The sequence below is a fragment of the Neolamprologus multifasciatus genome, chromosome 15 (assembly GCF_963576455.1).
Source record: "Neolamprologus multifasciatus chromosome 15, fNeoMul1.2, whole genome shotgun sequence".
NCBI classification, from domain to species: domain Eukaryota; kingdom Metazoa; phylum Chordata; class Actinopteri; order Cichliformes; family Cichlidae; genus Neolamprologus; species Neolamprologus multifasciatus.
Genome location: NC_140453.1, coordinates 7,878,509 through 7,891,080, shown reverse-complemented (window position 1 = coordinate 7,891,080; position 12,572 = coordinate 7,878,509). Strand labels below are relative to the sequence as shown.

At 40.3% G+C, this 12,572-nt stretch overlaps 2 protein-coding genes across 6 annotated transcripts in view; both read left to right on the top strand.

Moving 5' to 3' along the window:
• LOC146501487 (estrogen-related receptor gamma-like) overlaps positions 1 to 2,619 on the top strand; it is a 33,164-nt gene extending 30,545 nt beyond the window's left edge. For 3 of the 5 annotated variants that reach the window (XM_085131963.1, XM_085131964.1, XM_085131962.1), the window contains exon 8: positions 63 to 2,618. In XM_085131963.1, coding sequence (XP_084988089.1) covers positions 63 to 307 — 245 coding nt within the window. In that variant the 3' untranslated portion in view covers positions 308 to 2,618. Of the gene's footprint in view, positions 1 to 62 lie in introns of all 5 variants that reach the window. The other 2 variants (XM_085131965.1, XM_085131966.1) reach the window with 1 other exon arrangement.
• Positions 2,620 to 5,499: 2,880 nt separating this feature from the next.
• Positions 5,500 to 11,094, top strand: LOC146501486 (usherin). The gene is made up of 6 exons (XM_085131979.1): positions 5,500 to 7,114; positions 7,755 to 7,918; positions 8,099 to 8,203; positions 9,477 to 9,548; positions 9,634 to 9,807; positions 10,066 to 11,094. Exons 2-6 carry the CDS (start codon positions 7,862 to 7,864, stop codon positions 10,153 to 10,155), a joined length of 498 nt encoding a protein of 165 aa, XP_084988105.1. The 5' UTR covers positions 5,500 to 7,114; positions 7,755 to 7,861; the 3' UTR covers positions 10,156 to 11,094.
• Positions 11,095 to 12,572: the final 1,478 nt, after the last annotated feature.

Here is a 12,572-nt window from a genome sequence, read left to right as displayed (position 1 = left end):
TACAGTAAAACCTTTTAATTTCTTGACATAGCTTAAGATCTTACTTTCATCTCTCCTAATAGACTCGATGCATATTGAGGACTCAGAGGCAGTGCAGAGGCTCCAGGATGTCCTTCACGGAGCCCTGCAGGACTACGAGACCATCCACCACCCGGAGGATGCTCGGCGAGCGGGCAAAATGATCATGACCCTTCCACTTCTCCGTCAGACAGCTGCTCGTGCCATCCAGCACTTCTGCAGCATCAAGCAGGACGGTCGTGTGCCTATGCACAAACTCTTCCTCGAACTTCTAGAGGCTAAAGCCTGACCTGAACGCAGACAGCCATTCGCTTCGTCCTGCAGGGGTTAGCATGTGAGGAAGTGAAGGATAACGGGTAATCGTGGGGTTTCACGCCATGTTTTTTTGTCCACATCAGTTCGCATTTGACAGTAAAGTCTCAAATTTGCAAGTGGCAGGAACGTTTTTTTTTTTGAAGCCACACCCTTCCTTCCACCAATGAAATATTAAATCAAAGCGGAAAAGAAGGCCGTAAAACCGGCAAGCTGCGTCTCAGTGACGAGGCCGTTGTCGTCTTTGCCGTTTGTGACACCGAACTAAGAGTGCTGACCCGCTTCAAAGGATGAAGACAAATGGACAGGTGGCGTTAAAAGCAGAAGAGTCGCCTTCTAGAGATATCTACGGTTACATGCCAAACTTAGAGCTTCTTTTCTCAAATGACCACATGATACTTGAAAATCCTTGTGGATTACTTTATTCATCTCGAAGCCTGTAAAATATGCATTCTAGTGCATTTAGAAAACCTACTATGACTTGGGTTTTGTTTGTCCTTTTTGTATAGAAAAGGTATACATGTCCTAGGAGGTACTAGAGTAAGTCTTGCCAAAGAGTAGAGACTCATATATTGAATAATACCAGCAAAAATCCACAGTAATATGATGTGGCCTGTAAGGCATTCACATAAACCTTCATCCCTGCTCTGTGGTTTATTGCAAAAATATCTTATAGTATATATATATATATACATATCTACTACTTTCATACATCAGTGACTAAAGTGAAGCAATTAAATGATCAGCACCTAATACAACAACAACTGATATCTGGAGTTTAGAGAAAATTTCAGGGAAAGAGTATATCATGATGCAACTGAAGTGATATTTATTTAGAAAGTGGCTCTGCTCTTTTGTTATTTTTCTTTTACTAAATGTGGCATTAATGAGCAATTGCAGTGGATAATGATTTTTTTTTTTTTAAAGATTTTTAAATGATATCATTGTAAGATAATTTTTTACCAGCTTCTCTGCTACAGCACTGATACCAACGTCATATCATTAAAAATGAAAGACAGCGTGATTAAACGTGGAGTCTGTACTTGAAGATCATAATGTCGTAGAGCTGTGTAGACCCATAGATATAACTTCAACTATGTAAAAAATACAAAAATAAAAATAAATAATGGCTGCCATACTGTATAATCTGGATTAGGGAGGCGCTCAATGTCTTTTCTATGATAGAAGTCTGTGTAGGAACAAATTTGTGCACTACTTTTCCTTTTAGCCATAAAGTCTGGGGAAATTGGTGATGGCGCTCTGTTAATCTGTTAGCGTGTTTTGTGTGAAGAGTCGTTTTTCTGTCTTTGTTTTCCGCACCTGTTAAATGAAGGGATTTAAAGGAACCTCAGTACACGGAATTAAAATGTCCAAGTCTTGCTCTTTATTTAACTCAAGGTACTGTGACACTATAATGTGCTTTTTTTTGTGATGAGAAAAACAGATGTAGCAGCAGAATGGCGATTTAAATGTATGTCGTATATGACTTGCTGTATATACATCACGTCTTATGCCAACAGATAATGTCTAAAGATGCAATTAAGCTTTGTCTGGATGAGCTGTGCTGTGCTATTTCATTCTCAGGTGGATTTTTTTGGGCAATAAAGATGATCCCCTTAATGCAAAAGCTCATATTATCCGTGTGTCCCCTTCTTCCTCGATAAAGCGAAGAGGGGTTTGAAACAAATTCATTAAGAGCTGGTAAGTGGGTGCGGTGTATTCCGTGCAGTCTGACAATGGACTGTCATTTTCAAGCTGGGCCCATTATGGCACATTTAGGCCATCTGAGCCCAGTTGGAAGGAGATTTATAATTAACAGCCATAATGTAATGAAGTCTAACAGTGGCCCCAGAGAGTGCTGGTCATCAGCTGCCTGTTGAGACTCATAGAAGTAGAGGCATTTGACTCACTTCATCATACTGTGATCCTTACAAAACAAACTCATTATTATTATTATTTTGTAACACTGTTTCACTTTCCATTATTTAGCATTTAATACAGCAGGAAAAATAAGGTTAGGCTAGATTTACAGTGTAGTCTATTATATTCACCTTGCAAAGTATGTCTATTAGGTGTGTGACGGCCAAATCCACAGCTGCACAATTCATATATACTCACTGGCCACTTATTTAGACGCAGATGTTCTACAGCCTGTTAACACAAATATCTAGTCAAGTCAATGCATTTAGGCATGCAGACTTGGGCAAGGCAATCTGCTGAAGTTCAAACCAGCACCTGGAAGTGGAAGAAAGGTGATTTAAGTGAATTTGGGTTGAGAAAATGTCCAGTGAGTGGCAGTTCCACATGATCCAGACTCCTTTGAGTTGATAGGAGGGCAGCAGTAACTAAAATAACCAGCTGTTACAACCAAAGTAGGCAGAAGAGCATCTCTCAATTATGAAGTAAATGGGCTACAGTGGCAGAAGCCTACAACGGGTGCTCCAAGTCACACTGGCTCACAGAATAGCAGAAAATGTTTGCCTGATCTGATGAATCTAAGTTTCTGTTGTGACATTTGGATCGTTGAATGAGAATTTGGCGTTAACAACAGGACACAATTTCAGGTGGTGTAATGGAGTGGGGAATATTTTCTTGGAACACTTTGGGGCCCTTTGAGAATCATTTAAATGCCACATCTAACCTGAGTATTGTTCTTGATCATGTCCAATTCTTTATGACTACAGTGTGCACATCTTTAGATGAATGTTTTGCATGTCTTTGTCTCTGTCTGTCTCCCCTCACCCCAACCAGTCTCAACAGATGGCTGCCCGCTCGTCCCTGGGCTTGGTTCTGCCTGAGGTTTCTTCCTTTTAAAAGGAAGTTTTTCCTTCTCACTGTCACCAAGGCACTCACCCATAGAAGGTCATCTGATTGTTTTGGGTTTTCTTGGTTTTCTCTGTACTATTGTGGGGGTTTTACTTTACAATATAAAGCACCTTGCTGCAACTGTTGTTTAGTGTTGTTGTTTGGTGCTGTTTCGTTGAACTGAATTGCTTCCAGGAGGATAAGTCATGTCACAAAGATTAGTCACCCAATCTCAATCCAGTAGAGCAACTTTGGGATGTGGTATAGAGGTAAATTCACATCATGGAGCAGCTGACAAATCTGCAGCAGCTGTGCGTTGCTATCATGTCAATAATGACCAAAATCTCTGACAGGTTTCCAGTAACTTGATGAATCTGTGCCTCGAGGAACTGCAAGTGAGAAAGTCCAACCAGATACCAAGAAGCTGTACCTAACACAGTGTCCAGTGAGTGCAAATATTACATCAGAATTCCAGTAACATGATAAGAAGGAGAGGCGACGAGGAAACGAGCGAGGAGGAGGCAACGCTAAACCTGAGGAATAAAGACGGATGAATTGTGAGAAAGACAAATCAGAATCCAAGTGAAGCCATTTGTCCTTTACCCCTCCCTGTCTGTCAGCAGAAGCCAAATAATCTCCTCATTTATCTGGGGTTAAAACTCACAGCGCGCACAGAGGGATTTGCAACAAGCTGGAGATTTTTCACACCATGAGCCGTCAGTAAGTGAGTTAGTGATCTTGAGTGATATATCCCTGTATGTCCCTCTTCTTAAATGAGTTAGTATGTGTCTAGTGGCCGTGTCGCCAAGACGTGCTGGTGATGGATGAGGCTCTAAGGAGATGGGCTGTAAAAAAAGGCTGATTCTGGCACTCAAGGGTGAGATCACTTCCTCAATAAAAAAGCATTGTCCCGAATCATCACAGCAAGGTATGAATGCTGATTAGGGTATTAGGCGAAAGAGAGCTCCGCTGTAAAAATAAATCAAATGAGCTGCGAGTTAATGCAGAGGGTCCCTCTGATACAGAGCTACGGTGTCTACGACCGGGGCCCAATGGCTTCGGATACAAAGACAGCAGTAAATAATGAGTAATTATTCCAAGTCCCTCATTGCTGGATTACAGGCAATGTCTTACACTCAACTAACCCTGCAAGGGCTTCTCTTAATAGTTGCTCTGTAATGGCCGCAGGGAGACATCGTTTTTAAGGCGTTATTGTCCTTAAGAAAGAAAAATATTCATGGAGAGTAATTATCACACTTTCTTAACAACGAGCTAAAGACAAAATGAGCTTCTGTGTCCTCGTAACAAAATGACAGAATTATCCAAAGGTCATTGAAAGAGCTGTATTTTTTAATGGATGTTGGAACTTTTTCCTAGATAAATGGTAAAACTGACGTAAAACAAAGATTTCATGATACACCTGATACACACTGGGAAAAGTGGTGGTAAGTTTTTCTTCAAATGCTCTTAGTGTAAGAAAAAGATTATTAACGCACTGATTTTATCTAACTGATTGGTCACTGGACCGTGACGACTTCCTTCCTGCGCTGTCACATAATCATCATCTATCTAGACATGTTAAAGGTGAGCAGGTGAGAAATTTCCCTTCTTTAGTAGATGAAGTGAGAGCAGATGGTAGTTGTGGCAGACTGTGTACAGATCATTCTGAGGACTTTGACAAGTAGGTAGGAAAACAGATGACACTGATACCTGCATCAATGCATACATCCAGGATACAGCAGGGGACCATTTTCCATGTAGAATTTATGAGGAGGAAGAAGAAAATCGTTCAAATCATTCCGGTATTCCACCAAAGCGGCTCAAGCTTAAAGATTTCATGCAATCCTCTGGAAAACTGTTAGTAAAGTTATTCCTGTAGCTCTTTACTGTCAATCACCCCATCACCTCCACCAAAGCAGGCTGAACACCTGAAAAGTTGAAGGTCACTTTAAGACTTTGTGCACCAGTTTCTCCAGCACAGAAATTAAAGGGTTTAGTTGATCTTTAATATCATTATTATTATTATTTTAAATAATGAGCATACATGTGACAGGATATGCAGCTGTTCCAAATCTCACTACAGTGCAATAAAAAACTATGACTGGGTGTGAGGTAGGTTCACTCAGGAAAGGGCAAAGCCAGCAGTAGCTGCCTAGTGCCATCGTGTGGTCATACCGGATATTGCACAGGCCAGTAAGTTCACGTTATTCTCAGAAATATTTGGAGCTCATATTACAAAGCTTTTTCTTTACAAAAAAATATTTTAGCTTTTCCCCAAAAATGGTTATAGGTATATCCATTCACCCATACTCTTCCACATATCCGGTCCAGGGATGCAGTTGGGCTGGACAGGTCGCGAATCTGTTGCAGGACTAACACATTCATGCCTACAGCCCATTTAAAATCAGCAGTTAACCTTACATACATGTCTTTCAACTGCGCCACCAATAACATGATGATGCATAAAATTCAGTTTAACAGTGTAACTGAAACTCATGCTGGCCAAAGGCCCCTTATGAGCCAGACAGTGTGTTATCCTTTAAATCGGTCACCGACAAAAGCTGCTTCCTTTTGAGTAATCAAAGTAGAATTAGTGGAGTAAAGGGCATACAATAAAAACAGAAGTTCCCAAACAGAAGTTCCCATAGATGGGTTTCTTTTTAGTCACTATTATTTAGCAATAAATAAAAAGTGAGTTTTCCACCCAAAATTTAAAGAGAAACTCCAAATGTAAGATGACCGATTTTACTTGAAAATAAACTGAGCAAATATTATGTACAGTTTCCTCTTGATGCACACAAATAACCAAGTTGAACTCGTACTGGTTTCTTTTTTGAAGCACAGATAAAATAAAAAGGTATTATTAAGAGCACAATGCCCCCCAAAGGGCAGGGCCTAAAGTAAAACTTTGATATTTTTATTACAATATCATGATGTCATCCTGTTTTTTATTGTCATTGTGATGTCTTAGTGCATCATATTGAGAAAATTAAAAGTGTTGTACAGCTCTCTCCGTGGCCTTTCATATGATATACAGGACGCTAAGGTCACGCTTAAATGCTTAGCCAACCTAGGCACCCATGTCCCCCATGACCTAGTATGTTGTTTTGAAATTGAAAGAAAATCCATAAAAAATTGTAGGCAATATAAAGTTTTTATTGATTTTCACACCAATTTGGATGTGATGTTGATCTTTCACCTAAAGTAATTTGTTTGGAGCTGTTACTGGTATCTACAATCTCACAAAATTTGAACTTGATAGGTTGAAAACTGTGGATGCCAAACTGCTAACAAACAGGCAGAAAGACAAACAACTGGAGCAGATTACATATTTGGAATATAGACATTCTTGTGTCTTACACTATATTTATTGTGTTCATCCTCCATATTTGAATACTAGCTTTTCTGTGGGAGCTTGTCTGGTGTTTGTTTCTTATTACAAAGATATATTTTCAAAGTGCAACAATTAGCTTTTTAGTGTAGCTTAGCTTAGCTTGTATAACTATTCCATCTGCCATCAGTTGATATGAGTGTCCATACTTACAGACAGGCTGTATAAGAAATGACTCACACTAGCAGTACACTGGAGGATTAGAGAGGTGATATGCTAACATGCCTCTTCAGGTGAGCTGAAACCAGACACCTGGCTGTTACCATGGCACCGATGGGGGGTTGATCGGAGGTGGAGAAGGACTCAAATGCAGCTTTTTTTCAAGGCTTCTTGAGCTATGATACTAGGCATTTTGTCTTCCTCCTGCTGTCTGGGATTAATTTGTAACAAGACATGGCTGGACTCAATTGAGTGTTGAGTCCTGAAGGGAGCCAGTCAGCAAATAAAAGTATCAGATGTAAAATAGCGATGGGTGGACAGTGGTGATCCTAAACGCCTGGCAGGTCTTTGCCCTTCTGATCGATGTGTCACACAGCGAGGGGCTGTCAGCACCCCCCGCCACAGGCCGAACAACGGACATCAGCACCGGTGAGTCCCACTTCTCCCACACAGCAACTTTTTCCACCGACCCCTTCATCATTTTTCACCTGCTGTCAGTTTGCAGTGAGTGTCTGCAACATCTTGGGCAGAAATAGGCTGGTACTGAATGTTGGAACATGCTGGAAAACTGCATGAAAATATTGCACATGTTATGCTCATTATACAGCATCTTTTTGCCTTCAGGGGCCTACCTGCAATATATGCTCTTTAATCCACCAATATCCACTGCCAGTCATGGTCTCTGTTAAAGTATAAATGGAATGAAAGTGTGGTCTTTGCTGCTTTCTGCGAAGGTTAGAAACTAGGCCAAGCAAGCCAGAGTGTCTCCAGTTACAGTGTTATCTCTTCCTCGGCAAGCATCTGATCATCTTTCTTTCTCTAAGTGTTGATTTGTGACATGCAATCTAAACCCTACGTGATAGACTTGTATGACCCTACAAGTCATAACTGTGCATACTTTTACTTTATCTGTGAATCTTTCATTTTATCATCATTCTTGCTTGTATATTCAGATGATATCTGCAAAATAAAAAAAGAGACTATAAAGACTAATGAAGACAGAATAGCTTTGTGCAAAATTACCGTAATACATAGTGCCTTTATGGTATTTACTGATTTATCATTCCAGATTCACCAAACCCCACTCCTCTTGTAGGAGGAGGAGGAGGAGGTGAGAGGGCAGAGGGAGGCCAAGAGGAGAGGCAAGTTGTCCAGGAACTGTGGTTCATTGTAGTGATGGCAGGCATTGCCCTATTGCTGCTCGCCATCGTGCTAGCTGTTGTGCTTCATAAGGTAAGATACAGCATCTGTGTTACTGTGTGTGAATGGTGGCAGACTGATTTTACTAATTGCTCTTTCCATTACTAATAAAAATGTGCATAAACTGCACGATAGACAACTGGGACAATCATTGCAACCATTAGAAAGCAGCTTAAACCAAACTTTCCATTCCCGCTCTTCATCATGGCCTAGGCCCTGAACAAACCCCCATTCAGCAGAGAGAGACCTCCATTGGTGGCCCTGCCCATGCAGAAGAGGAGTCCCATGGCTATCTACCCACCCAGCAACTCTATGTTGGTGAGGGGAGATCTACTCTAGTTTCTTTTTGTCTTATCGCTTATTCAACATTTCACTTACAATTTGTAAGTGAAACTGTACGTGTCTCAGTAACCACTGGTTACTGACTGCAGCTAGCTAGCTGTGTTTGACTTATTCACCAGGGGTCACCAAGGCACCTAATATTTATATTATGAATGACACTCATGACTTTTCCTGATTAGACTTTTTGCCAGTACAACTGTATATACTACACTATAGTGTGATATACTATATATTTTATGCTATAGTATATGATATTGTTTAGTTTCAATAGTATATTACACTATACTATACGTTTTGTACTATAGTATGCTATGTTATACTATAGTATATTACATTGTTTATTCTCTATACCAGCGGTGCCCAGCCTTTTTGGGCCATGAACCAGTTTATGTCTGACAATATTTTCCGGCCTGTAAGGTGTTGCGGATAAATACAACAAAATAAAACCAGTACCAGTACTAAAAAAAGGAAGATTTATTCATAACACATGGGAAAAGACCCAGGGAAACTGAGTTAACTATAAAGACAATAAATAAAAATCATGATAAAAATGATAAAAACCCTTAAAACCTTACGTTTTCACACCCGAGCCTCAACTCGCGGCCCGGTATCCAAACAACTCACGGACCGGCCCCGGGATTGGGGACCGCTGCACTATGCTATACTATACCTTTGGTCCTGCACTGTACTATACAAGACTATACTAGGCTTTCTTATAGGATTCTAGTCTTGTTAATATAGTGAAACATAATACAGCACACTTTTAGTGACGCTACAGACTAAATTGTAATTTCTTACTAAGTAACACTGTGAAACATACATACGGTACAAGATCATTTTAAGTGTGATGAAAAGTGAATATTATATTTATATACAGATGTGGATTTATATACATTTCTTAGATAATAAAATGTGGGCTGTTGCCAGCATAAACTTTGAATAGAACTAATGGGCAATCAATACTACTATATTTTCCATATGCCATGCTGTCTGAGTTATTACCAGCATACACCACTCAAATTTAGTTGATGGGTAACATTTGAGTGTTTTCTTAGTATTTATTCTTAGTAGTTTCTCTGCTTAACTTTATTATTACCAATTTATTAAAGAGGTTACAGTGTTATAAGTTACAATGTATTAAGAAGGCGACTATTTAGCAAATAAGAAAGGATTACTAGTATTTGTAGCCCATAAAATACATTTATTACATTACTCTCAACTGAAAAATTCTCTCATTCATTTCCCCTAGTTTGATACTGTGCCTGACACAACAGGCTTCTCCAACAGTGTAACGCTCAAGGCCTTCACCATGAAGATGGAGGTAAAAGCAAACGTCTAATCTACATATACGAATACATTTTTATTCTATATGCAAGTGATACTTAGCACTTTTTCTGTCTTACCAGGAAGTGCTGGAAGCTAAATGTGAGCCTGGAGATGAGGATCCTCCACAGGGTGAGTTGGGCATCCTCAGTGTGAACTCCCTGAGGCGCAGCGTCAGCCAGGTGATGGATGGGAAGTCACTCACTGGAGACGATGACGTGTGGGATCCCAACATTTCAGGCCATGACAGTGGGATGGTGAGAGATCCCAAAAACATATGCTGTGCCTGTTTAAACTGGAAGCACTAAAGGCCTTTTGCTACAGTCACAGCAGAGGAATGTAGTACGCTATATGCTGCTAACCTATAACCTTCTCACTCTGCACATTTTTTACATTTGTCCACAGAACTGTAGGTATTTAAACACTCACAAGAGAGACAGACTTGCTTAATAAGAAAAAACATATCACTGGAAATATGACTATTTCCTTCAATAATCTCCATTCTTCTTCTACAGTTTATGGATGATGAAGAATTTGTTGATACAATCAAAGGTTTCAGCACTGTGAGGAAGGAGCACACCATGTTTACCGACACTAACCTGTGACCCGGCGGCAGGGACGGCAACATCCTGAACAAGACTCTTAAAATGCTTAAATCCACCCTTTTTCATGTTCAGCTAAAGCGTCATAGCAGCCGGCTAACAGTTCTCTCAAGATGAGCCACAGCTGCAGTAAAGAGGGGAAAAAAAGTAAGAGGTGCCCATTGGGATTCATGACAAGAACAGTGGAATGACTCTGTGAAGGAAGGAGAAGGGAAATGTTCTGACATTCAAATATTACAGAGTGGAAGGTGGAAGCAGCTGCTTGTGTGGAAGGAAAACTAGGACGCGTCTGACATCACCACTGGACACACAGAATTAAAGAAAAAAAAATCACAGATACAGACACATACGTTTGTTATTTATATCAAAGCTTTCCTGCCATTTTCCGCTGTAAACCCTTTGAAGTCATGCTGTATTTGGATGCTCTGTTAAAAAATCTCTTATTTAAACCTTGGCATGTTCATTCAGTTTTTTATGTCAGTTTCCCCCATATTTATATATCATAAACATATCTCAATTTTTTTTAATTAACTTTAACACTTCCAAAGATGAAGTAAAGGAAAAAAGGTCTGGAATCATTAAGAGAAGCATTACACTATAAGGTTTTTCCTTCCTAGGTTCATTAGTTACTATTAATTCTTAGTTATTATTAATCTCTGGCTCTCTCCCAGGGCGAGTCTTTTGTTGTGCCTCCCTCCCCTGACCCCCAAACTGGTCATGGCTGATGGCTGCCCCTGGCTGGTTCTGCGGGAGATTTCTTTCTGTTAAAAGGGAGTTTTTTAATGTGACCCTGAGAAGCCAAACGGACTGCAACTTAAGAAAACACCAGCAATAAGAAAAACGCTGCAAAAGCACACAAAACACAATGGAAATAGGAAACACGACAACGGAAATAGGAAAACAGAAAACGGAAATAGGAAAAACGAAACCAGAAATAGGAAAAAACAGGCTGTATCCCAATTCATGGTCTGCAGCCTAGAGGCCGCATTTTAAGGCCGATTACGTCACCGCGACGCGACGAAGGCTGTCCCAATTCGAAGGCTGCCCGAAATGCGGCCCTCAAATGCGTCCTTAATTTCCCTGAATTTTAAGGACGTGGTGGTGTAGACTTCGTGGCCCAACATATCCCAGAATGCATAGCGCGGCGGTGGGTGTGGATAATTTTGCCGAAAAAAACGGCGGATGAGGGGCGCCCGAAGAGTAAACTTAAGTAAGTACTGAATATTATGTCACTTATTTATGTGCAAATGTTTAATAATGAAGATCATTAAAACATTACTGTTGGCCACATGTCGGCAAAGTTATGTGACATTAGTGACGTTTGTACTAACTTGGTTTTACAGCCTTTACTTTAAAATATACGCTGTTAAATAGCTGACCTTAATCTTACAGAGAATGATCAAAGCTCATGTAGAAACAAACAAACAAATGAACAAAAGATTTTATCCTTAAATTTCTGTCAAACAAAGCTGTATGAAACGTTTCCAGCTGTTAGTATCATGGTTGCTAGGCAACCTGGGCAGCGCAACGGAGGCTGGACCGTCCCATTTCACAAGCCTCGCACTTCCGGCCTTAGCGGTCTTTAAGTACGCGGCCCTTGAGGATCGTTGAGGCTGCGTACTTTAAGGCTGCAGACCCTGAATTGGGAGACAGCCACAGATTTCCAAAAGCACAAGGGAAGTGTTTCTGGGGAGACTATAAAACGACGGACCAGTTGCAGGAACCCAAAACATTGTAGGTGTGTTTTATCATGATTCATATAATACTGATGACGGATTTTTAGGGTAATAGTTAGGCTAACACACTGACCTCTCATCTTTTCCTTCTTCACAAAACCGATAGATCCTCCACTTCTTTTAAGTGTCTCCCAGCGGAATTCTTATTGCATATTTTGGTTCCTGCAACCGGTCCGTCGGGTTATTGTCTCCCCAGAAACACTTCCATTGTGCTTTTGGAAATCAGTTTTTTTCCTATTTGTTTTCTTTTCTCTATTTTTTTTTTTTTTCCTATTTCCGTTGTGTTTTGTGTGCTTTTGCAGCGTTTTTCTAAGTTGCAGTCCGTTTGGCCTCTCAGGGCCGCTGTAGTTTTTCCTTCCCACTGTCGCCAAGTGTTTGCTCATTGGGTGTCATTTGATTGTAGCGTCTTTACATTCCAATAAAAGCACCTTGAGGCGACCGTTGTTGTGTTTTAGTGCTAGACTATTTCTTGCAATTCTGTCACAAGCATAAACTCCTGTTTTCTGTTTTCTATATTTCATCCTCATACTTTGACATCTTATGTAGACCCATGGTTTTCTTTTATAAATCTTCCCATTAAGTTTTTACTTCCTCCAGATTTGGGAACAACCAAGGTCTTTTGCCAAAATCTATGTTGGATTTCCTTCTTGAATGAACTGTATAATTCTAACGGCTCTCTCGTTG

Excerpts from the sequence above, each read along its gene's own strand:
- LOC146501486 (XM_085131979.1), top strand. The coding sequence starts at position 7,862 with ATGGCAGGCATTGCCCTATTGCTGCTCGCCATCGTGCTAGCTGTTGTG. Across the intron at positions 8,204-9,476 it reads CACCCAGCAACTCTATGTTG|TTTGATACTGTGCCTGACAC; the intron begins GTGAGGGGAGAT and ends CATTTCCCCTAG. Across the intron at positions 9,808-10,065 it reads CAGGCCATGACAGTGGGATG|TTTATGGATGATGAAGAATT; the intron begins GTGAGAGATCCC and ends CTTCTTCTACAG.